The following is a 25685-nucleotide window of genomic DNA, read 5'->3' as shown; positions in this document are numbered from 1 at the left end:
TTGAGATGGAGTCTTGCTCTGTCACCCAGGCTGGAGTTCAGTGGCACAATCTCGGCTCACCGCAACCTCCCCCTCCCGGGTTCAAGTGATTCTCCTGCCTCAGCCTCCCAAATAGCTGGGATTACAGAAACACAGCACCGCACCCCGCTAATTTTTGTATTGTTAGTAGAGACGAGGTTTCACCATTTTGGCCAGGCTGGTCTCGAACTCCTGACCTCATGATATGCACGCCTTGACCTCCCAAAGTGCTGGATTACAGGTGTGAGCCACCAACCATGCCCAGCCTACACACACAGCTTCTAAGACCGAGACGCAACGTCTGCAGGCCACCGAGGCCAGGCTGGACACTGTTTACCTCAAGCCTTGTGCCTGCTGTCCCAGTCACCGACGTACACTCTGGGAGTGGAATTTATTTGCTGACCATGCGACCCTCACATTGCTCACAAGGTGAGCAGAGGTGTCCTGTCCTCTTAGAAATGAGGTCTCCATCCTGGCCCCTCCACAGCAGGCCGTGGTGTGATGAGGTTCTCGGGGGATGCTGACCAGCCTCTGTGAAGGTTGCTCAGTTTGCTGGGAATGAGCCTGGAGGACCAGATGGAGAGGAGGATGGTGACACTGCCAGCCACCTACTGAGGATGTCGTCCTCCTAACAAACTCCGAGGGGCTCCCTGATTTCCCCCCTCTGCAGATGAAGAAGCTGAGGCTAGGGAAGGGTGAGGGCCTTTCCCATGGTCAACAGCTCCGCTCTGCTCAGCAGGTGGTTTCCACCCCTGGACACAGCGTCCCCAGGGATGCAGACATCCTCTGGGGCTGGGGCCCCACCAAGCGACTGAAAGGGATTTCCAGGTCCCCTTGTGGGTACCAAGGATGAGGCCAAGGGCAGGAACTCCCCATCAGGCCATGTGGCTGCTGCCTAGGCATTTTGATGCCAACCTACTTCCCCAGAGGGCATCACTGCCTTGATCTCACAGGGCTGGTAGCCCCAGGGGCTGTGCTCAGCCTTTTCAGAGTCTCACATCGGCCTGGCCAAGGCTTACCTGACATAGGTTGGAATTTCCCTTGAGACTTACCTGAATGTTGGGCTTGGGAATGGAGTGATAGCCTGTGGTTTTCTCAGCCCCAGGACCAGCTGAGGCCATGGAGGCGGCATCGTGGACTTTATAGGAGATCCCGTGGCTGCAGGAGCACCCATGAGCTGCTGGTTCTGGGAGAGAGTAGGAGGTGTCCAAGTCAGCAAAGATTGTTTCACTGGGACAGATCAAAACTTCACCCTTGAGTTGTGGATTAGTCCGTTCTCACACTGCTCATAAGGAAATACCTGAGACTGGGTAGTTTATAAAGGAAGCAGGTTTAAGGGACTCACAGTTCAGCGTGGCTGGGGAGGCCTCAGGAGACTTAGAATCATGGCAGAGGGGAAGGGGAACAGGGCACCTTCTTCGCAAGGCAGCAGGAAGGAGCAGTGTAAGCAGAGGAAATGCCAGATGCTTATTTATAAGATCTCCTGAGACTCACTCACTATCACAAGGACAACACAGGGGAGCCGACCCTATGATCCAATGACCTGCACTTGGTCCTGTCCTTAACACGTGGGAATTATGGGGATTATAATTCGAGGTGAGATTTGGGTCGAGACACAGAGCCAAACCATATCAAGTTGTATTCTGTTCATGAAAATCTTAATTTATTTCCTCCTCTGAATGGCACCTTGCGGGGCACTCTCTCATGAGGCAGTGTCCTTGTCTGTCTAGGGTGTTGAGTCCACATTCTACTGGGGCAACCCAATTCCAGTAGGATGCCGTTCAAGAAGAGAGTTCTTCCCACTCACTGAAATCCCTCCCTCCGCCGTGAAAGCCTGCTGTGCCGTGGCCGTCCACGAGAAACAGACAGCAGCTCTCACGCCAGCTGTGGATGAAGCACTGGCCGCTGCGGCTCAGCCAGGGGCTGAGTAGGTTTAGAGGTTGTGCGGCCCAGACCCAAGCCCTGGAGAAGAACAGGTGCGCCTGCTCAGGCTGCGTAGCGAGGGAACCCAGGGCACTCCGCACACACCTGGGCACAGCCTCCCTCGGGAAGCACCCAGGCCTGTGTCCACCCTCACTGGGGTGAACTCCCTCGGGACGCACCCAGGCCCGCGTCGGCTCTCGCTGGCGCGACCTCCCTCGGGAAGCACCCAGGCCCGCGTCGGCTCTCGCTGGCGTGACCTCCCTCGGGAAGCACCCAGGCCCGCGTCCGCCCTCGCTGGCGTGACCTCCCTCGGGACGCACCCAGGCCCGCGTCCGCCCTCGCTGGCGTGACCTCCCTTGGGACGCACCCAGGCCCGCGTCCGCCCTCGCTGGCGCGACCTCCCTCGGGAAGCACCCAGGCCCGCGTCCGCCCTCGCTGGCGTGACCTCCCTTGGGACGCACCCAGGCCCGCGTCCGCCCTCGCTGGCATGACCTCCCTTGGGACGCACCCAGGCCCGCGTCCGCCCTCATTGGCGCCTTTGTGCCCTTCGTTGTCTCTGAGGTGAGTGGCTGCTCCTAGCAGCGTCCATTTGGACCTGACCTCAAAACTGAATGTTGAGAGTTCACATTTATTCTCACTGACTGGGCTGATGAGAGGTGACTTCCCAGACGTGCCCAGGGATGGACCTTGCCCTATTCTAGAAGGCATGCTTGTGTCTCAGAAGGGACAGGAACGCGCTGAGCCACAGTACCCCAGCTCTGCAGCTCTCAGGGTCGGAGGATGAGCTCCAGCCCAGAAGTGGTTCTGTGAGCACCAGGCCTGAGCTCAGAGCCCAGCAGCTGCTGACACAGGTGACTTAGAGCCGGAAATTCCTGAAGCGAGTTAGACCCGGGGCAAAACTTAACGGAAAACAGTGTACGCCCCCTTGCTGCCTGTGCCCCGGCCACTGCCCCAGGGGCTATGGAGGTGGAACGTGGGCCGGCAGACTCCAGGGCATAAATCGGCCCTGCCTGACAGCCTGGGCCTCCCTGCAGCAGCGCCATGCCCCTGGCACTTCCCTCTACAAGGCCCTGACTTTCCCATGCTTCTAGACCCTCACAGCCTCAGGAGCAAGGCCAGGACGGGAACAGGCCCAGACCCGTGTTTTCTTGTCTACGTGGACCCAAAAGAAAGGCAGAGTTCTCCCAGTGCCCCGTGACACGTTCAAGCCACACTGACCCGGGATTGCAGGGCTGCACACGGAGCCCACACAGAGATGACGCGGGGCCGCCGGCCTGTCCCGAGACCCAGCCATGAGATGACTGATAAGTGCCTGTCCACGCCCCGACGTTCTTTCTGGAATGGGAGCTGAGGGAAGGACGTCACCGTCAGTGCTCAGGCCTGCAGCCCCGTGATGAGGGTCCCGCACAGGGAGGGGTCCAGACTTAAACCCAGTAAAGAACAGATCCAAGAGAAGGAAAAAGGAAACTCCGTCCACGCCTTTAAATTTCACACCTGTGCAGATGGGAGACCACCCCTGCCACTCTGCGAAACAGGCTGCGTGTCTCAAGCCCAGGAGTGCTCTCCTTAAAACTTGGAAAAGGGCTTTTCACTGTTCAGTTGTAAGAATTCAAATTAGGACAAATGCAACGTTATTTAATTGAGAAGATCAGTTTTCCAATTTGGAATGTGTTCAGACACTATTTGGTCCAATTAGTGCAGCCAACACAATTCCTGTGTGGCTGAAAGATCCAGACACCATTACGCTTGGCAGCTTGAAAAGAAGGAGCCTGCCTCAGGGTCTTCACCTCATGCAAAAGCAATCAGAAGTCCCAATGCCCGGTCACAACACAGCCTAACCCGGGCTTCCTCCCGGGGCAGCCCAGAGCCAGCAGAACAGCTGGCCAAGGTGCCTGTGGGCTCTGCTGCTTCCCCAGCGCCCTCAGCTGGATTCTGTGCGGCCTCGGCGTCAGCGTCTGCGGCACCCAGGCTGGGCACACCAAGCCATGGTTCTGGACTCTCAGATTCCCCGGACACGGCTCATCCGATTGAACTCAGTTCACACCAGAGCCTGGAGCAGAGATGAGAAAGGCTCACACTCTGCCCCAGGGGACACCCAGAAGTCGCTTAACAGAATCTGGAAAAGAAGAAGACAGCCACTGAGGAAGAGAGAACAGGGGGCTAAAGAGCTGGGCGCGTCCTGGCAAGCGGGGTTCCTGCGAACCACATGAGTGCCAAGGGCCTGGGGCAAGGAGCCTGAGGAGAGACAGTGGGAGTCCTGCAGACGCGGGAGGTGGAGGGAGAGGAGCACTCCCTCCTAGCACAGGATCAGCAGGAGCAGGAGGAGGATGGCTGCGAGCAGGCGGGCAGGCGGGAGGCTGGGAGGCTGCTCCCCGCGGCCCAGGGTCAGGTTCCGCACAGGCGCTTGTCAGGGAGGTGGGAGTGGGGGCATTTGAGTATGAAAGGGAGCTCATGTTTTCAAGCCAGGCTGTTCATGAGAAACCCCCCAGCTCCTGGTGCAAGGCCCGGAGAGACCAGCGTGAACAGCCCCTTGCAGCTCAGCTGCTTCTAAGATTGGTGGGCTGGTTAATCCCACAGCCTACAGCCCTCGTCTGGTGGTGGCCCCTGTCCCTGGGCTCAGCCTCTCTGCGACCCAGCCTCCCTGGAGCGCCTGCCTCCTCCCTCAGTCAGCACAGCCCTGGGCAGGGGTGGCCCTCCCACTCCAGGACGCTTGCCTTGGGGTTGCACCCTTCCACCACCCCACTGCTCACGTCTCCGGATTCCCACCCTTTACACTTCTTCCGGAAATGTTTTCTAAACGCAGCACGCCGTCCAGGTGCTTGGTCTACGCCCAGGATTGGCAGACATTTTCCATAAAGGACCAGATGGCAACCATTTTTGGCTTCTGGAGCCCACAGCTGTGTTGCTGCACGACAGCCTCACAACCGTGTGCATGCGGCCCTGCTTCACCCCGCGGCGCGTGGCGCTGCGATCGGAATTTAATATGGCTCTTATATGCTACAAAATGCTGCTGTTCTTTTCTTTCTGACCACGAAGAAATGCAAACACAGTTCTGAGCTGTCTTAGTTTTCAGTGTTAGGCCCCGGGCTAGGGCTGACCTTTCCCTGCTCCAGGTGTGGTCAGGGACTGCGCAGTCTAAGAGACGTGAGGCCCAGAAGGACAGAAGGTGTGGACGAGTCTGTAAAAATGCAGGTTTGGGCCTAGACTGGCCATCAGCCTGCTGCTGACACGGAAACCTTCTTGGGAAGTCCGAGAACGCACTGCTTCCTAGCAGCCTGAAAAACTTTCTCTGCTTCTTGAACAATCAAAGACAGAGCCCACCTTCGCCTGGAGCTCCTCCCTTTACCGGCGACTCAATGTTCCTGGAAACACAGACTCAGATGTGCCCATGCATATCACCCATGATAGCAGAGGCAACCGGCCCAGCTGCCAACCAGGCCCCCAGACCCACTCTGGATGCCAGCCCCACCCTGTGGAAGCACCTGTGATCAGGGATGCCTTCCGAGTGCGAGGAACCACGTACCGTGGCTGCTAGAGGTTGGGTTTGGAGGAAGACGCCCGCCTCTGTGCTCCTCCCCAGACTGCACAGCCCCATCTCAGCCTGGCATCGAAGGAGGACTGGCATCGGAGGCGCTGGGTGGAGGCCGGCATCAGAGGGGCGGGGCGGCACCCCTGCCTCACCGTTCTCAGCAGCGCTGTCTCCCACGACCACCACAGCATGCTGGCCAGCTCCACGGCTGCTGAGAGGCCTCCCCTTTACTCTGGGCCCCTGATAGCGGGTCAGAGGCCCCAGGAATAACAAATGTCTTCTCACGGCAAACATGCTGCACATTGGCGTGATTTCCCATTTTTCAGAAAAAGAGCCCATTTGCCTGGCTGGCATAGTAAGGAAGGGGCAGCCGCACCCCTGAGACACTCAGCCTCTAGCCATCCTGGAGGAAGGTCTCAGGCAAGCGAACGTGTGTCCGTGTGTGAGAATCCCGGGGCCCCACATGTGTGGGCTGGGATGCAGGAGATCCAGGGGCCACGGGGTACACTTGCGGAAGGTGGGGCTGTGGGACCTGGCAGATAGCCGTCGGTTCTGGTTTCAGGCCTCCAGACATCCCCTCTGACCCTGGCCGAGGCTCACCATGCTGCCTGGTTCAGGAGATGATCCCTTTCCAGAGCCACAGAGGCGTGACACAAGTGCCTTCATGGGACACACGTTCAAGCTACATACTCCATCCCATTGCTGAGCGGGTCAACACAGTGGTATTTGCTCCCCTCTTAGAAAAGCAAAGCATACATTGTAAGCACGGAGGCCACCCCAGCCATAGACCCTGGTAGATGGGAGGGAACAGCCTAACTCCTGGGTCCCACAGAGATTCCTGAGCACAGGAAGACATTCCAGCCTCCGCAGGAGTGTCTGGGTTTCTCAGCCTAGAACACAGGTTGAAGGAGGAATGGATCTAACATGTGTCCCCACGAATCTTGCTGCAGCCGGGAGACGGGAGCATCCCCTGCTTTGGGCATCCCATAGGCTGCTTCTCTGCTCCGCTGGGGCAGAGATCGGGTCAGAGGCCCCAGGAATAACAAATGTCTTCTCACTGCAAACACGCCACACATCTCAGTGTGAGTTCATGTTGTGGGCCGGGAGCATTATTCCCATTTTCCAGAAAAAGCACCCAGTTTGCCTGGCCTGGATAGTAAGGAAGGGGCAGCCAGACCCCTGAGACACTCAGTGATGGGTAAGCCAGGCTGGGCTCCTCCAGAAGGGCCTGCTGAGGGCCAGCGATGGGGAGGCCTCTGTAGGGTTACCTGAGCACAGACAGGAGGGGCTGAGGGGCCTAAAGCAGCCACCATCTAGCAAAGCCACCAAGTACAAAGGGCAGGAGCCGCCCTGTGCTCAGGGAAGGCACAAAGGTGCCCATCCTGCTGCTAGGCTTCCTCATGTGTATACCCTAAAACCTTGCCCCTGGGCAATGGGCCTCGCCCTAGATTAGATTTCATCACACACATGTGTGTGCCCTAAAACCTTGGCCCTGGTCAATGGGCCTCACCCTAGATTAGATTCCAACACAGAAAGCCCACATCTGCTTACACTGATGTCCTCTCTAGTGAGGTCCCAGCCACAGCTGCCACCAGCCGTGAGTGCAGGCACATGGCTGCCCACGAAGGGCTACGGAATGCTCTGGAAGACAAGCGCTGGCACACTGCCCCTCGGGGCCCACCCAGGAGTCGTGGGAGGGCAGACGTCCACTCCTGAGCCTGCAAGGGGTGGCTGGGAGGGAATATTAATTGGAAAAATAATCCCAAGGAACACAAATGACAAGGTCACCCAGCACATGCATGGAAATAAAGCTATGTGATTTTGGCACGTTCTCCCTAGGGCACCATCCCTGCAGGAATGGGGAGGGGGGCTTGGATTTCTTTCAAGGAGAAGGCCTACCCACTTCATCCTGGAGGGCATCTCTGAGGGGCTCCAGTTTTCTAACAGAGAGTCTGGGCCTGAAGCTGGTGGCTGAGAGAACCCGGGATTTGACCCAATACAGTCAAGGGATGGCCAGAACATGGGAGAAGGCAGGACCAAGAGTGGGAGGAGAAGACAGGTCAGGCAAGCCAGCACCGGACTCTGTGGGTCAGGTTGGTCTTCCAGGGAGAGGCCCCCTGGGTGCCCGAGGCAGACACCCCCATAGACAGGGCAGCTCCCTGCCTGCTGCCTGTGATGCTGCTCCTGCATGACTATAGGCAGAGGCCCCGAACTCAAACCCCTTGAGTTAAATTATCTCTGGAATGTGTGAGGAAGGGTCCATGGTGGGGCTTTATCCTTATAGAAATGCAGGAAGACCACCCCTGCGGGCACAGGGCCTGCCTGGTGCCATCTGAAGAGACACTGACACCCCACAGGAAGGGAACATTACAGGGTGTGGCTGTGGCCACGTTTGATTCAGGCTAGAAAGGACAAGTATTCGCATCACGTCAGTGAAGCCCTAAGCCCGCTCAGCACTGCAGTCCCATCGGGCCAGCTGAGAGAACAGGATCGCGAAAGGGTAACAGTCTCAGCTCCCCAGCTGTCAAGTGCTGTGAATCCAAAGCATAGGAAGCAGGTCCTTCAACCACAGGCTCTCACGGCGGAAGCCTTTCCCTTTCCTCGAGAGGCCCCTTCTTCACGCGCACTAGACGGTGGCCCCCGGCGGTGACCACGGGCTCCTAGGGCTCCTGGTGTTACATGTCACACGCGCTTGTACGTTTCAGATTACCACAATGGAGAGCAACCTGAAGACCATCGAAGAGGAGAACAAGGTGATTGAGCAGCAGAACGAGTCTCTCCTCCACGAGCTGGCGAACCTGAGCCAGTCCCTGATCCACAGCCTGGCCAACATCCAGCTGCCACACATGGTAAGTGACTGAGCTTGCGAGGCAGGAATGTGGAGTCCTCACGCGCACAGCCTAAAGTAGATGGCTTTTTAATTATTATTTTCACGGTTCTTCAACCTTTGGCAAATGTTTGCAGTTACCACCCCGAAACCATACTGTTAACGGCCAGAAACGTTGGCGGGGCTGATCCCATAAACTTAAGTGTGCTCTGAGCCGGCCTTTGAAATAGTATAAAACCAGGGGCACGATGCTATGATACTATTTTATGCTTTTGTAAATATACTATTAAGAAAATAAAAGTTGTATATGAACTACTATTTAATATCTCGTAGGATCCAATCAATGAACAAAATTTTGATGCTTACGTGACTACTTTGACGGAAATGTATACAAATCAAGATCGTTATCAGAGTCCAGAAAATAAAGCCCTACTGGAAAATATAAAGCAGGCTGTGAGAGGAATTCAGGTCTGAACAGCTGCTGTAGTGATGAAACTCTTGCTTAAAAAGGATGCCTCTTGTTTTTTGCTGCTGTAACTTACCAGAAAGTGTTCTATATTGATTTCTGTTTGGAACAGTGTTATGCTTACAAGACTTCATAATGATTTTATGTCTTGCTTTAAAAATAGTACCTGCAGAATAGTTTTTGAATACACCCACATTTTGTACGTTTCCATGTAAGCTGACATAGTGTTCTGCCATGTAATGTTTATAGCTGCTGATGTATGCACATTTGGGGGTATATCTATTTCTGAAGAGGTAAGCTGATCAAAATAAATAGAGTGTAAATTCTTTTTAATGCTTTAGTGATACATGTTTTAGTATTTTGAACTGAAACGGACACACACACACACACACACACACACTCACACACACAGCTTTGAATGATCATGTTGTGGCCAGCGGCCACTTTTTAGACATTATCATTTTGCCTCATGTTGGAGGACTTTATGGAATTTAAGAAATACATTTTGTGTGCATATTGTTTCATAGCAAGAATTGGTTGCAAAAATGCTTTATTTTTGAACAATGCTTGGAAATATTATGTGACTTTTTTGTTTGTTTGTTTTAGGAGGATGGTGTATGGTGGGGGCAATAAATGAGGTTTTTTGCATTCCAAGGAAATGGCATATGGATTAACTGTAAGAAATGAAATAAGTAATTTATTGTAAGACAACATCAAGCCATGGAAACTTGGCAGAAGATTCAAAGCAGCTTACACAGCACTTTTAAATTAACTCCTAAGCATTACATGGTGTGACTATGGAAACTCCAGTTAAGACAGGATCTTATCAGAGGTGGACAACATGAAGATTTCCTTTTCCGTTTTCAATAAACTTTGGAACAACCTTCCCGTATCTCCCCTAGAGTTCCGTGCCCCTCTGAACTGTCTGTTACTGCAATGTAGTTTATCGACAGAGTTTGTGTGTTTTCAATTTAAGCTAAAAGATAATTTAAGAGCATTTATTTCCCCTTTTCACTTTAAAAGATTATGATTATTACTATGATTGTTATGAATCTTCTTATTTTACACTTGAGGGATAAAGGCAAATGATTTGTGAGTCTTCTAGTTGCTGGACCGAGTTTTCTGCTGGATCTGGTGGGGAGGCGGCCAGTAAAGTCCCTCTCCTGCTGCCCCCGCCCGACTTTGACTCTGAGCAAGCGTTTGGTCCTGTTCAGAGGACTCTCGCCACGACGTCTCTCTTCGACACTTGGCTGGAGACCAGTTGACCATAGAGCATTTGCAGAGCCTTGTTGTTTGATTTCTTCTGACTATTCTAAGAATGAATGCAATCAGATTTTAAAAGTAACTAAATATACTTCAGCACTTTTTTGCTTTAAACTAGATCATCTTAGACTTGTTTATACCTTTCAGATTTGATTGTTTTACTCCAAATGACTGCACTATATGTATGCATAAGACCACTTTTGAGCGCTGCGTCCCCTTTCTGAGTAGTCCTTTGACGATGTGTTGTGTTTTCTGATGTTGACTTGATTTCCATTTAATAGCACCTCTTCCTTCCATGTCTTGATGTTATGCAGGAAGTACGGACGTACTTTAAATTTTTGTTATGAAATTAAAAAAAAAGATGGGTTTTGTAAAAATAAAAAAAAAATATTTTTAGCAGAACAGGACTTACAGGGTCATTGTCCCCACAATGTGCCAGTCGACTATTTGCACTTACCTTGTCCTATATATCCGTACGGAGGTGTGCAATTCCTCGCGTCAGTAGCCTTGTGACACTGAACCTGGATGGATTCTCGAGGAGCCCTCACGCCGATCCATAACGTTGCGAAGGGAGACTACAGGGATCTCACGACAAATATTCTGATACAATACTCAACCTCGGTATATATATATGTATAAATATATGTATATCCCAGCGGCACTTTATACTGTTCACTGTACAAAAGCTTACAGTTTTCCACAAGGACTTTAATCACGAGCTGGGAAAAAGATGATGTAATTACTTCGGGGCTCTGCGGAACCTTCTGTGTACAGCGCCCCCTTTCTGTTGTGCTATTGGTTGCAGCTGCCATGCTCAGAATGCGTTTGGAGAGCTGAAGCAAGGTGCTCGCAGTCACCTGAGGCCGCCCACGCGGCCCAGGGCCGCAGCCGCCCTTAGGGCCGCCATCGTTCATAACAGCACATGCATTTCCCCGCCGCGTTGTGTCTGCAGCCTCTTTGCCAATATAGTAATGCTTTTAGTAGAGTACTAGATAGTATCAGTTTTGGATTCTTATTGTTATCACCTATGTACAATGGAAAGGGATTTTAAGCACAAACCTGCTGCTCATGTAACGTTGGTACATAATATCAAATCAAAAGTTATCTGTGACTTATATAGGGATCACAAAAGTGTCACATATTAGAATGCTGACCTTTCATATGGAATTATTGTGAGTCATCAGAGTTTATTATAACTTATTGTTCATATTCATTTCTAAGTTAATTTAAGTAATCATTTATTAAGACAGAATTTTGTATAAACTATTTATTGTGCTCTCTGTGGAACTGAAGTTTGATTTATTTTTGTACTACACGGCATGGGTTTGTTGACACTTTAATTTTGCTATAAATGTGTGGAATCACAAGTTGCTGTGATACTTCATTTTTAAATTGTGAACTTTGTACAAATTTTGTCATGCTGGATGTTAACACATCTTACTCTAAATAAAAAAGGTGTTGCCACATTTGTAGCACGAAGGATCTCTAGCCCGGGTCTGCGTCTTCACTTGAGTCTGGGAAACAGTGTCTGGGCCCATGGGGTCCCCTCGAGCCTTCACTCCAACTTAGTGGCTTGTGGCATTTTTACCAGTTTGGTTCTCAGCTCTGAGGCATACAGGAGTCAGTGACTTCCCAAAGACTCTGTGAGAGTCTCGGCATCCCCACCGGGCCTGCCTATTCCATTTGCTGTCGCTCCGGCCCCTCACTGGGCCAGGTCTTCTGAGACCAAAGCCGGAGAGGAGGACATGGCGCCTCCCGGCACAGACTCCTCTGGCAGGGAGTTCTCCGCCAGCACGTGCAGCTGCCACACCTGGGGCATCGCCACTGTGCATGTGGCGACATCTCAGCACGCCCAGCGTGGGGGGGAGTCATGTCCTTTGTAGAGTCTTTCTTCTCCTGGAATCCAGTCGAGGAACCGCACTGCTCCCAGTTGCTCCATCCCTGTCCCTGTCACCTCCTTATTACTGAGCAGTTTCTTGACCTGTCTCCCAGAACGCATACAGTTTTCAACTGTCCAGGGCCGTTGTTCTACAAAACGCCCCAAACTGGCGAGTGTGACTGCCACCTCCCGACTGATTTGGGTTAAGTAGGAGACGTGTCCTTCTCCAGCTTCACGTCTGGGGGCAGAAGGACAGACGGCCCCTTGTTGGTTACCTGGGTGTTGAAAAATGATGCTTCATGACTTCCATGCTACTGGTAAGGATCCCAGCAGCAAGTCACCCATAAAACTTAAGTTACCCTTCAAATATAATCTAACAATGAATTACCCACTTTCACATCAACTATATCAGTAAATGTCACTGTTTAAAATTCCAAAATATCCTCCTATCAAAGACACAATCACTTCAAACATAAAATTTGAGAAAGAGACTCTGATAACCTTGGTGAAAATTCATAATTTATTCCCAGTGGAACCTGTAGCTGCTTCAAGATTCAAGGTGCCCTGAGCACTTCCTACAAGCTGGTGTGTTCTGAGCACTGCTTCCTGGAAGTGCTGGGGATTGCAGTGATTCCCCCTCCAGATTCGGCCGAGTCCTCGGAGCTGACAGAAGAGGGGCGACTCTCACGCCTGGGACCCCTGCATCTCTGTCTCTCTAGCCCGCAGGGTGGAAGGAGCTCTGTCAAAGGTGTCTTTAGGAGCAAGGCAAGTTGCTGATGTGCTGACTCAGGCCTGTCTGTCAGGATTATTAAAAGCTATTTTCCCATAGGAACGGTGTGCCTGAGAATTGGTGTAAATGTTTTAGAAAACAACTCAACAATATTTTCAGAAATCTTAGAAAATTTATATTTTGACTCAGTCTATACTAAAAATACCAAAAACAACTGCAAATGTACCAAAATCAATAAAAACAACCCTAAAGTCCTATTACAGAGGAATGATCAAGCAGTTCATGATCCATGAAGTCTCTGGAGTACCAGAGAGCTCTTAAAATAATGGCTATAAAAACCTTTTAATAAGGGGATTGCAGTAAAGTAGGCGAAGAGTACAGAAAAAGATTACAAAGCACGAAGAGGCAAGTGATCAGCGAAAAGAGTTGGGCTCTGGCAGATATGTGCAGAGATTTACTCTGAGCCAAACCTGAGTGACCATGGCCTTGACGTGGCCTCAGGGGGTCGTGGGAACATGTGCCCAGGGTGGCCGGGGCACAGATTGATTTTCTACATTTTAGGGAGACACGAGACATTAACCCAGTCACTGCGGTTACACACTGGCTCGGTACAGAGAGGCGGAAGGGCAGGTGGCTTCCAGGGCACAGGTAGATTTAAACATTTTCTGATTGGTTGAAAGCGTTATTGTCAATTGTAGGGAGTGTACAGTTTGCAAAAGGGGTTGTGGAGACCACGGTTCTTATTGTGCAGATGAAGCTTCCACGTAGCAGGCTTCAGAGACAATAGATGGTAATTTTAGTTGTTGTTGTTTTCAATTTGAGATGGAGTCCCACTGTCGCCTCCTGGCACAATCTCGGCTCACCACAACCTCTGCCTCCCGGGCTCAAGCGATTCTCCTGCCCCAGCCTCCTGAGTAAGTGAGACTACAGGTGTACACCAACACACCCAGCTGATTTTTGTGTTTTTAGTAGAGTCAGGGATTCACCATGCAGGCCAGGCTGGTCTCGAACACCTGACACCTCAGGTGATCCACACACCTCAGTCTCCCAAAGTGCTGGGATTACAGGCGTGAGCCACCGCACCCAGCCAATGGTCAATGTTTTTTGTGTTTTTTAAAATCAGACTTAGGGTCTGTGTTGATGGGAATGCTGGTGGACGCTTTTCCTGAATTCCAAGAGGGAGTAGGGCTTGGTGAGGCACGTCCCACCCCTCCCTGTCATGCCCTGAACCAGTCTTTCAGGTTCAATTTGGAGTGCCTTGACAGGAGAGGGAGTCCCTTCGGGGTTAGGGCCGGGGGCACTTTGACGTTTATTTTTGGTTGACAATGTTTAGGTCACCCTGAGGGTGGGTTGGCGTTTGTGGCTGGGTCTGGCAGGAATGCACTCCCCATGGCGCTGCCCAGAGGAAGTCAAGGAGAAGGTGGAGGAGACGGAGCAGGAGGAGTCAGGGAAGCACTGGTCAGAAAATCAACGTCTCTATGTTTAGGAGCAAGAATGGGAAATGCCACGGGGCAAAGAGCACAGTGAAAGGCACTGTGTCTTCTGCTCGGTTCCCTAGGGTCCTTTGTCTGAGACCAGCCAGCCGCACATACTTTGCCTTATGAGACCAAAAGAGAAGGCCTGACTTTACATTTTTCTCACCATGGGCAAACAAATGAATTTGTTTTAAAGCAAAAGGCCTGAGCACAGGAGGATGATTCTGGAGGTTTGGGAGGAAAAGGCTTGGGGCTGGCACTCCCCGGGTGCGCAGGGCATCCTTAGAACAGCTTCTCCACTCTCCTGGGGCCCCACAGCTGCATCCCCAGGTTCCCTGGGTACGGAAACAGAAACAGCCCAGGGCCCAGAGCACAGCAGGAGGAGGGAGAGACGCAGTGAGAGGGAAACGGTAATGCTGCTACTGGCCCACCCTGCATGGAGGCCGCCTGGCCCCTCCATCCACCGTTATCCTACAGAGACGCTGTGAATTCCAAAGCCTGGCCCCCCTGCCCCCAGAGGTTCTTATCACTGGGAGGGTGAGCCAGCATCCTCTCCACGCCCTCCTCTCGGGAAGGAGCTGCTCCAGTTCCATAAGCAGTCATTTCTGGCCCTTAGCACAACTGCATGCAGCTCCTCCGAGCTCACCAAATGCCCTCTTTTCTGTGCAGTTAATTTGAGGCCTCTTCTGCTCAAGAAAGACACGAGCCATTATGACTGACAGCAAGAGCTCTCTAGCCAATGTCACAAGGATTGACAGTGTGTCATCATAACTATAAACCAAAAATAAAACTTGAAGCCCCCCAAACGACTGAATGAATGGACCCCTCCCCTCAAAGCGCTAGTTCAGGCCACGAGAGGAAGTCGGGTTTGGACATGCTCGTTCTACCCTCCGGTCTTTGGAACTCAGGCACAGCTGACCAGCTAACACTGCAACGGAGGCCTGAAGCCTGGTAGAACAGACTGTTTAAGTCTGATAAGAAGCATTTAGAATCTATTCTCTCTCTGAAGCCTGCTACAGGACTTCATGTGCATGATAAGAACCTTGGTCTCCACAACCCCTGATCTTAACCCAGACACTCCCTTCTATGGATTCAGGCTCTCAGATAAACTCTTTCAACCAATTGTCAACCCAGGAAAGCTTCGAATCCACCTATGACCTGAAGTGCCCCAGCACTTGGAATTGTTGCACCGTTCTGGACCGAGCTGAGCTAACGTACATCTCACATGCATTGATTAAGGTCTCATATCTCCCTAAAATGTATAAAACCAAGCTGTCACCCGACCACCACAGGCGTGTGTTGTCAGGACCTCCTGAGGCTGCCACAGGCACATCCTAACCTGTCCACAAAAAGAGTCAAACTCTATAAATGTTTGAAGAGGTTTACTCTGAGCCTAATAGGAGTGACCATGGCATGACAGCCCTCAGGGGGTCTTGAGAACATGGGGTTTTAACTTTTTTTTTTTTTTTTGAGATGGAGTTTTGCTCTTGTTGCCCAGGCTGGCATGCAATGGCACCATCTCGGCTCACAGCAATCTCTGCCTCCCAGATTCAAGCGATTCTCCTGCCTCAGCCTCTCAAGTAGCTGGAATTACAGGTACATGCCACCATGCCCAGCTAATATTTGTATTTTTAGTAGAGATGGGGTTTCTCTATATTGGTCAGCCTGGTCTTGAACTCCCAACCTCAGGTGATTTGCCCACCTCAGCCTCCCAAAGTTCTGGGTTTACAGACATGAGCCACCTTGCCCAGCAGGGCAGCTTGGTTTTATACATTTTAGGGAGGCATGAGGTATCATTCGAATACATTTAAGAAACACACTGGTTTCGTGCAGAAAGGTGGGAAAACTCAAAGCAGTAACTGCCAGGCTATCGGTGAATTGAAACATTTTCTGGTTGACAATTGGTTGAGTTTGTCTAAAGACCTGGGATTGATGGAAAGGGGATGTTCAATTTAAGGTAAAGATTGTGGAGACCGGCTGGGCGTGGTGGCTCGCACCTGTAATCCAAACACTTTGGAGGCCAAGGCGGGCAGATCACCTGAGGTCAGGAGTTCAAGACTAGCCTGACCAACATGGTGAAACCCCATCTTTAAAAAAAAAAAAAAAAGATTGTGGACGCCAAAGTTCTTTTGAAGTTCTATAGCGGCTGTCCTTCAAATGTTTCCTATTCAGATACTTTTTTTTCGTTTTTCTTTTGGGACAGAGTCTTGCACTCTCGCCCGGGCTGGAGTACAGTGGTGTGACCTCGGCTTACCGCAACCTCCGCCTCCTGGGCTCATGAGATTCTCCCGCCTCAGTCTCCCAAGTAGCTGGGATTACAGGCACGCGCCACCACACCCAGCTAATTTTTCACTATGTTGGCCGCACTGGTCTTGAATAACCTGACCTTGTGACCCACACACCTCGGCCTCCCAAAGTGCTGGGATTACAGGCTTGAGTCACTGCCCCTGGCCTTGTATTCAGATTTTAATCTCTTTAGGATTAGGAGCGCCTGGGAGAAAAAGATCCAGCTATGTTAATAGAGATTCTTTACAGATGCAAAATTTCCTCCACAAAGAACAGCTGTGCAGGGCCATTTCAAAATATGGCAGAGAAACATGTTTTGGGGTAAAACATTTTGATTTTCTTCCTTGTCTGGTAACATTATACTAGAGTCAGGTTGGAAAACAAGTCACGATCTACAGAGTTAAATAAAACCCATCCGAAGAGAATGTGTGGTTTGCAGGGCATGGCTCCCCAGACCCCTTCGATAGGAAGTTGGGCAAGATTTTTTTAAAATCAGAGTTTAGTCGTCAGCCTTAGCAAAACAAGCTTCTGAACTGATTGAGGCCTGTCTCCGACACCTGCTGGTTGACGCGGCACAGCCGGGCGATGAAGCAGCGCTCAGGGTCTTCAGGGAGAAGCAATTTCGTGTATGAGGAGAATCGGGCTTTCATCCTTTATGTTTCACTAACTGTGACACATGCACGTTATTGGTCACTGTTCAGACACTGGTCAAATGGGAAACAACACGAAGAAAAACCCCATCCTGGTCAGTGTCGTTGGCATCGACCTCCCTGTGTAATAAAACGGGCACGTGGCAGCCCGCGAGCACCCTGACCCTCGGCATCAAACACGGTGGCCGATGGAGAGGCCTCAGTGGGTCCTAACAAGCCATCCCCTGTAGGAGGCCAGACATGGGGGTGCTGGACTGTCCTCTGGAATCACCTGTGGTCTCCGATCCCTCCTTGCATCTTAATTTCCTTTCATCCTCTTCTTGCTTTTTAATTAGTTTTTTTTCTTTCTAGAGCACTCACTGTTCACATCCTTCCAGCAGCTCCGAATCCTCGTTGAGCACGGTAAGGTGAGGAAACAAAGCAGGATCAGCATTACCAACAAACCAGGAGTGTGCGTGGGGACGGCCTGATAAAGGCCAGAAATTAACCAGAGCGGGAGAGAGGAGGGAGGGGCCGGGGATGGAAGCAGAAAATGAGAGCTCCGCCTCAGAGCCCGAAGGAGATGATCCAAGGTAAATCATGGCTATCAATGCCTAGGGCCGCCCACTGTCCCCGGCCCCCACCGCCGCTTTGTTTCCCTGTCCAGCGCGGTGGGAGCCCGGCTTCCTTAGGCTCCGTCCCTCCCCTCGCCGGCCGCCAGCCTTGCCCAGCAACAGCAGACACCTGTGCTCTTTCCACAGCCGGCCAGCAAAAAATGGGAAGCGTCTGATGAAAACTACGGCAATCACAGTGTCTGCCTTTCTTTTTTTTCGAGATTGAGTTTCGGTCTTGTCGCCCAGGCTGGAGTGCAGTGGCACGATCTCAGCTCACCGCAACCTCCGCCTCCCAGGTTCGAGTGATTCTGCCTCAGCCTCCCGAGTGGCTGGGATTACAGGCACGCGCCACCACGCCCAGCTAATTTTTGTATTTTTAGTAGAGACGGGGTTTCACCATGTTGACCAGAATGGTCTCGATCTCTTGACCTCGTGATCCGCCTGCCTGGGCCTCCCCAAGTGCTGGGATTACAGGCGTGAGCCACCGCGCCCAGCCCAGGGTCTGCCTTTTCTAAGGAACAAACTGTTTCCTTCTCATGTCTGAGATCTGAACAGTAGGCCTTCGACTCATTTTCCTTCCTTGATATGAGGGGAACAAAAACACACCCACGACCACCTGGGGAGAGAGGAGGCGTGGCACGGTTGAACGTCTCCTGTGCGTCAGCCTCACGCGAGGCATCTTACACAGTCGTCCCCACAGAAGGGCCTCCCATGCCTGAACAGCATCAGCCTCAGAACCAGCCTTGTCAAGGCAAATCTGATGGCAGAGGCCTCTCCCCAGGAACAGCTTTGTCAGGCATGTCTGACGGCGGAGGTCTTCCTGAGAAATGTCTCACCGCAATGAGACGGGTGGTGGAGACACCCCGTCCTCTCCGCGTCTTTTCCCAGAGAGAATCTCTGCTCCTCTACCCAGCAGGGGACCGTGTAGGAGTAAGCAGGACTCTGCCTCCCCTGTACTAGGAATGACCTCTTTAAAGGGAGATGCAGCCTACAAATATTAGAATCCAAATCAGACGTGACCTATCCAGAAAAGAAGGTTTCAAAAGAAGATAGTATTGTCATGCTCAAAGATCTTCAGAACTTAGGAGCTAAAGTTATTTAGATAAAATTTAGTGCAGAGGTTAATCAGGGGACATAGAAGTCTAGATGGAGGTTACTGACTTTACAAAGAAACTGAAAAATTGAGATTGTGACACTACCTTAAAATGAGACCATCACCCAGGCACCACGTGTCTCCCAGACACTCCCAGCCTGTCTCTAATGGATTACAAGACGTCACAGAGCTGGGAAGGCAACCCCAGAAATCACTTGGGAGCCCCAGATTGTTTCCTTAGTAGGGTGGAAATCAGCAAAGACTGTGCAAATGAGAGCAGACAGAGGCTGCTCATCCCCAGCTCCTTAGAGCGAGGGAGCCAGACACCATCACTTGCATTTTCACAGAGACTCCTCGGGCTGGGCAAGGCTCCCGGTGAGCCCTGATGGAGGCTGCTGGCCTGGGACTGGGACGGCAACTAGAATCGGGGGGTCCTGTGTGAGTGTCGGGAGCATGTCTGTCTTTCGAGGTTTGTCCTCCGTGGGACCAGGAGCCGGGGCAGCTGTGAGTCGCTAAGCTCTGACCGGTTGGGTGGATTGTTACGGGCTGTTGTTGAGCTTTGTGGATCGTCCCTGGAGACAGCCATCAGGATGCCTGCAAGTCCGATCTGCAGATAGCAGGCGACACCCTGGGCTGTTCACTGCAGGTAGGGCTCGGCTCCCTGCGCAGGCTGTGGGTCGCATTTCTGCTTTTGCACGTGGTCGGTCCATGGCCCCCTTGTATTTTCATCTCTCAGTCATAGGCATCTTTCAATGTTGCAAAAATTAGAATGAAGAAGTAAAGCATTTTCTGTGTTAGAGTTGAATCTACTGTGAGGAAAGAAAATAACTTTTATCTAAGGAATGTGAGCCCTTTCAAATTCTTAGGCCCAAAGAGGCTGCAATGAGACAGCAGTTGTGACTCAGCACCCGCCTTGAGCTGTGTGTTCATCCCTGAAAGTGCTCCCTGTTGCCACAGCCTCATTATGCCCCACCGGCCGCCGTAACCCCCTGCCCACGGCTTTCCAGTAACTCCGCAATCGCTAATCAATGCTATTGTTTCAAACCAATGAGAATTGCTGCAAACCACCTTGTGCCAGCCTCCTCTCTGTGCCCCTGCTTTTGCCTTTAAAAAACCTGCCTATCCAAAGGTGGAGCGCAGCTCCCGGCCAATGTTGCTTGGGGCTGGGTCTTCAAGGCAGCTGTCCTTGCTTGGGCTCAAGTCAACTCTTCAAATCACACTTTGTGTGGCTGCCTCTTCCTTTTAGGGCGACAGCTGGTTCCCAATGTCCTTTGGTGCAACATGATCCAGCAAAAGTGGAAGAGAGAAGTGGCTAAAACTCATCTCCATTCTTGTTTGTTTTGTGAGTAGAAGGATCTCTCCACCCGGGGTCCCCATTAGGGCAAGTTTAAAATTTCAGGCAAAAATCTGCAATGCCTGTGAAGCTGAAAGAAAGTTCATGAAAGAACCAGAGACCTCAAAGATGAATTCCGTCCTGTTTGTCTCTAGAGAGTCCCCCACCCCCTGCAACCTTACCCATCTTGGTGTCCTGGGCAACTTCTGACTCTCTCGTGTGTGCAGGTCTGACCCTCCTAATTCTAGATGCGCAGAATCTGAGGGCAGCTACCCTGGGACAGTGATACGGAGGCAGCAGAGTTTGCAGGTGAGAAAAGGCACTTGATATTTGCTAGAAGAGTGAACTCTGGAAAGCTGAAAGGACACTTAAATACATTGTTAGAAGGAAAACCTTAGCCAAATGACATCTAACAGAGTCTAAGTGAGCAATGACTGGTGAATCAGCAGCCTCCTGAGCCAGAGGAGGCTCAGAGACTGCGGCACAGCCATGAAGTCGAAGATTTAGGGACAGAAAGGAAAATGACAGACAGAAAATGGAGGCCACAGCCGGGCTGGTTGCAGCTCAGCATGTGCCTTATTTGAACGGGGTTTGAGCAGCAGGCCTCCTCTGATGAGCCAAACCCTGGTGGCTGGCGTAAGAGCAGGTTACAGCAGGCAGAGACAGGCAGCTTGAAGATGAACTGAATTTAACAGGAGCTCACGTCATTTCACCCTCCAAAGTGGTAGATTTTAGTCTCTTAGGCTGACACACACCTCGATAGCTGGAAACAAAGCAGAGAGAAAATGGCCTTAGGAAGGGGTGTCGTCACGTGAAGGAGCCGGAAGCTGCCACCTCAGAATAGGCCCATTTGGCATAAAGATGGTTCTGAGCTGAAGGGCACTGAGGATGGCAGACATGGCGGGAGCTCAACAAGCAAGGCACAGGCGCTCGTGAGGACAAGCCACCTTCGAAGTGCCGATATCACTGAAGAAACATTTTTTCTTCTTTCAATTTTTTCTTGTAAAATCATAGTTTTCTCTTTTTCTGAAACAGCAGGAAGTTCCTTCCAGTTCTTGATAAAGACAAAGGGAGTGTCATGGTCTGGGTAGCTGCAGAGGAGCAGGGCGGTGCGCAGGTGTTTCCACAGCCGCCAGCTACGGGGAGGGCGGGGCCCCCAAAGCAACGTCATCAAGAACCGGAGACCTCAAAGGCCGATTCCCTCCTGTTCTCCACGGGAGATTCTGCTCTCAGCAGTGGAGAAGGCTGGACCCCTCTGGGTAGCTGCCCCACCCCACAGCCCTGGTTCACACAGCACTTTTCCCGATCACCTTCTCATAACTTGCCTCCTCCACCCAGAAGCTCTCAACCCTTCTCCATTGCTGGTGTTTAAACCCAGGCTCTGATCACCCCTGGGAACCCCTCACCTGTGGGGCCCCCACGGACGTAGAGGCTCAGAAGCTTTGCTTTCTTTTCTCGTATTAGTCTGTGTGTGGCTGGCCCCATTTGTGTGGCCCAAGCTGGAGAACCTGATATAAATAGAGAAAAATGTTTTCCTTCCCCTGAACTACAGGCAAGATTGTGGGAAGTCTCCCAAGTTACTAATTCACAACTTTTGGCAGTTATCTGTCTAACATTAGCCATTGGTGTGGCTCGTTACCTTTTTTTTTTGTAGGTGGGGGCAGAGTCTTACTCTGTCACCCAGGCTGGAGTGCAATGGTGCAATCTCAGCTCACTGCAATCTCCACCTCCCAGGATCAAGCGATTCTCCTGCCTCAGCCTCCGGAGTAGCTGAGATTACAGGCACGTGCCACCACACCCAGCTAATTTTGTATTTTTAGTAGAGATGGGGTTTCTCCATGTTGGTCAGACTGGTCTCGAACTCCCGACCTCCGGTGATCCACCCACCTGGGCCTCCCAAAGTGCTGGGATTACAGGCATGAGCCACCGCACCTGGCCAGCTCTTTACCTTTTTTAAATAAAATCATCTAAAAAAGCAAAAGGCGAAGTACTTTTCCTCAGCATGTCAAGAGAATTATTGAATACAGAGAACTAATTTGAGCTGTAGTTACCAGAAACCAACTTCACTACTTTGATAAAGGCTATTAAAATTAAAACCAATTAAAAATTGATACTGGTGACAGTATGTCACTTTGCATCTTTTAAAAGTAGACGCGCCCCCAAAATGTTTGTAACTGGTGTTGTAGCTAATACTTTCAGCACAAAATGTAACCACAGGGTGAGCAGTTTGGCAGGAAAGACGGCTATGGACCAGCTAGCTCAAGGGGACTCAGGTCAGAGCAGGTGACTACGGGAACAGATGTGAACTACTGGTTAGAACTGCCGGAGAAGGGTGTTTATGAAACTACGAGGAAGTTAAACTTTAAAGTGGAGGACAAAGGACTGAACACACTAATACGCGGATTCTTTGAAGAGAAACTTGGAACCCATCGTGTCCAACAAAGCCATTTGGATGCTGTTTTTGCTTAAACAGATGTGTGTTCCTGGTCCTAGGAGCATCAGAGACAGTGACGAAGCTGATTGGTTGGCCTCGGAAGGATCTAGAACATCAGGGGAGAAATCTCCACGGTGTCGCCTGCCCTCCTGGAGGCCGCCCTGCTGGTGCTGGCTTTCAGGGGCTCTTCCCGCTCTCCCAGGAGTCTATATGACCCCGTCCCACCCTGATTTCTTTCCACGTGTTTCCAGCGCTGTTATGAGCAGGTCAGCCAGTTACCACGTCCACCGCGCTGCTTGTTGGAGGCGCATTACTGGGGGGCCCCTGGACCACTGAGGTTGGAGGCCTGGCGTGCCTGCTGCTGGTGAATTGCTGCAGTGCTCAAAGTAGGTGCTGGAATTTAATGAAGTGTTGGTCCAAAAATGTTCTCCAGTGCTTTAGGCTTATCTGATGGAAAGTTGGAAATCTTAGCCTGCAGGCGCATTTTAAAAGTTCTTTCAGTGCCGCCAAGTGGGGATCCCTTCACTCCTCAGACCTGGAGAGCCGTCCTTAGGTCTGGACTTGAATCTCGATGTCTGATCTTCTGAGGAAGGGCGGGGTTCAGTTTGAGCCCACCTGACCTTCCTCCCCTCTCCGCTTTGGTCCTGCAGGTGGGGAGACAGCCTCCAGCCCTCGTCTTCATTCAGCCTCCGCTTCCTGGTACAAAACCGTGTACCAGGCAAGCTCTTCCTGAGACCTGCCGCTGATCAAATACTTTGCAAACTGCATTTATTTTGACTTAGGATCTGGGTAAGTGGATGTATGAGCAGAGTGGCATGAGCCAGCGGGAAATGCCCGGGCCTCCGGAGGCTGGGAGGGACCGCGCCGACACCCCACGCTGCTCTCCAGGAGAAGCCCTGAGAGTTACGCCCACTGGCCTCTGTTCATTCATCGCTGTGCTTGGCACAGTAAGAAATCTCAGTGTGAGGAACTGGAGGCCGGGAGCTCAGCTGTGTGTGAACCCACTGCTGGGTGCCCTCCTGCTGGTGTGCTCTGGGTGGGGACAGGCCCGGCCTTGGGGCCCTGGAAAAGCCAGGGCGAATGGCCACTCTGAGGGCAAGCCCGAACAAGCAAGGCTTGAGGGGCATGCGGAGAAGTCCCACTGTGCGGCTCACTGACTGCACAGAAAACAGCCTGGGACATGGAGCCTGCACTGACGTGAGGAGAGGCCGAGAAAATGTGATGGAACTCGGACACAGAGGAGCCCGTGAGCCTGACGCCCACAGAGGCTGGCGGACGCCGCTCACTCAGGGCTCTGTACACCCTTGGCTCCAACATCAGGCCCTTGGGATCCCGGTGACACAGAGCAGCCCTCTGCTGGGTGTCCTCTCTGGTCACACTTGTTACTCCCAGAACATCCCTCAGGGGCAGCAAGAAGGGTGGGTCCCATACATTCCACGCAAGGCCAGAGTTCAACCCGTGCAGCACAAAGGATCAGCAGCAGGAGCTGCCTGGGTGACAGTGGCCACCCCTCCTTCCTGCAGATTCTATCCCGGGACCTCTGGGGTACAGCCTGGGAACACACACCCTCACCAGCCCCGTGTCACGGCACACACAAAGTCAAGCAAGAGGCTGGATTCTGCTTCCTGAAAGAGCCTTCCTCTTTCCCTTTCCCTACAGAAAGGGAAAAGGCTTTTTTTTTTTTTTCCCCAAATGTATGTAAATCTGTTTAAAGGCTACATAAGCCTCTGGCCAGATTCACGTCTCCAGAAAGTTTTCTCAAGGACCTGAGAACCAGCTCCTTGAAAAGTCGCCACCAGGGAAGACCATGTCCCTCTCCCTGTTTTCTGGGAGGAGGGACCAGCTTGTCCCCAAACTCGAAACTGCACAGCCTCCAGCCCAAGCTGTGGGAAGTGAGAGACTTCCTTCTGCCTTTGCCGTCTGCTCGGGGTTGCCTCTGCTGCGTTCCACGCTTGGGTGAATGAGTCTTCCATCATTCAGCTGTTGCGTTCCCTTCCACATTTGTGGAGAGGTTTGTGAGGTGTGAGTCGGGAGGAGGGGTGTTTCCCATGACTCCTCACCGACTCCAGCTCTAGCACCTTAATTAGAAGCCTCCCTGGCAATGCCAAGCCTTGCCTGGCACTGCATCTGTGTGTGAGCCCAGGTAGATGAGCTCCCGGGGGCCTCCACGGCGATGCCAAGCACTGCATCTGTGTGACCGCAGCGAGATATCTCACGTGGCTCCCCCTGGTCACAGACATCACACAGAGACACAGAGATTAGGGACCCAGCTTCACAGTGCCCAGCTTGGAGTGGTGGGTGCAGGATTTGACCTGACACCCTCCCACAAAGCAGCTGTGGCCACTGTGACCTCAGCCTCAGTGAGTAGCCTGGCGGCCCCAGTCCCACCTCTGGGATCTCCGGGGCTGGGGGGTCGAGGCTGCAGTGAGCAGTGATTGTGCCATTGCATGCCAGCCTGGGTGACAGGGCAAGACCTTGCCTCAAATAAAAATTTTAAAAACCACACAGAATTAGCCATTATTGTGGGATCTTGGTTTGCTCAAAACAGGGAACTGACGATACATAAGAAAAAGCCTGAGTTTTGACTCGTACTGGGTATTAAAGTCAGATTGTGAGGCTGGTGAAGAGTGATAAACCTTGGCAAAGATCAGCTTTTGCTTCGTGCTTTTGTTTCACCATTGTCCGTAGAGCACATTGGAAACTCTGTGTCAAAATACTGTCTCCAACCCATGCAGCTCCAAAGACAAGAGAAAACAGGAAACAGGACCAGGCCCCGTGGGCCCGTGGACCCGCCACTGCCTCACAGACCCACCCGCGCAGCATCTTGATGGGAATGTGGACGTTTTATGTCCTGAAATGCAGGAGCCTGGCCCACGGGTCCTTGATGCCATCTGAGCTCCCGTGCCCGATTCAGGCTGCCCAAGGCCCCTATAGGGGAGGGAAGAGGGGACCGATGGCACCAGCAGGAATTGAGTGGCAATCGTAGGACTTCAGTCACTTCCACCCACGATGTTACTGCTTTGTGCTGTGAAGTGTGGTCTGAGTGTAAATTTGAGCAAAGTGTGCCTGAAAACTATTTTGGACCGAAGGATGTCATGTCACTCAAAATCCTAACGGGTACTTGTCCTGGTTAATCAAGATGTTTTTGGTAATGTGGCTCCCAGGTCAAAAGTTTAGAAATGTGAA

General features: G+C 51.8%; 1 protein-coding gene across 11 annotated transcripts in view; it reads left to right on the top strand.

Annotated features, from left to right (window-relative positions):
* Positions 1-11514, top strand: part of MYT1L (myelin transcription factor 1 like) — a 251956-nt gene extending 240442 nt beyond the window's left edge. For 7 of the 11 annotated variants that reach the window (XM_017514051.1, XM_037733290.1, XM_017514048.2 and 4 more), the window contains 2 exons: positions 8176-8319; positions 8631-11514. In XM_017514051.1, coding sequence (XP_017369540.1) covers positions 8176-8319; positions 8631-8771 — 285 coding nt within the window. In that variant the 3' untranslated portion in view covers positions 8772-11514. The remainder of the gene's footprint in view (positions 1-8175; positions 8320-8630) is intronic. The other 4 variants (XM_037733293.1, XM_037733292.1, XM_017514053.2 and 1 more) reach the window with 1 other exon arrangement.
* The last annotated feature ends 14171 nt before the right edge of the window (positions 11515-25685 follow it).

This window comes from Cebus imitator, unplaced genomic scaffold, assembly GCF_001604975.1.
Source record: "Cebus imitator isolate Cc_AM_T3 unplaced genomic scaffold, Cebus_imitator-1.0 Scaffold512, whole genome shotgun sequence".
Classification (NCBI taxonomy): Eukaryota; Metazoa; Chordata; class Mammalia; order Primates; family Cebidae; genus Cebus; species Cebus imitator.
This window is presented reverse-complemented; position numbering and strand designations above follow the sequence as displayed.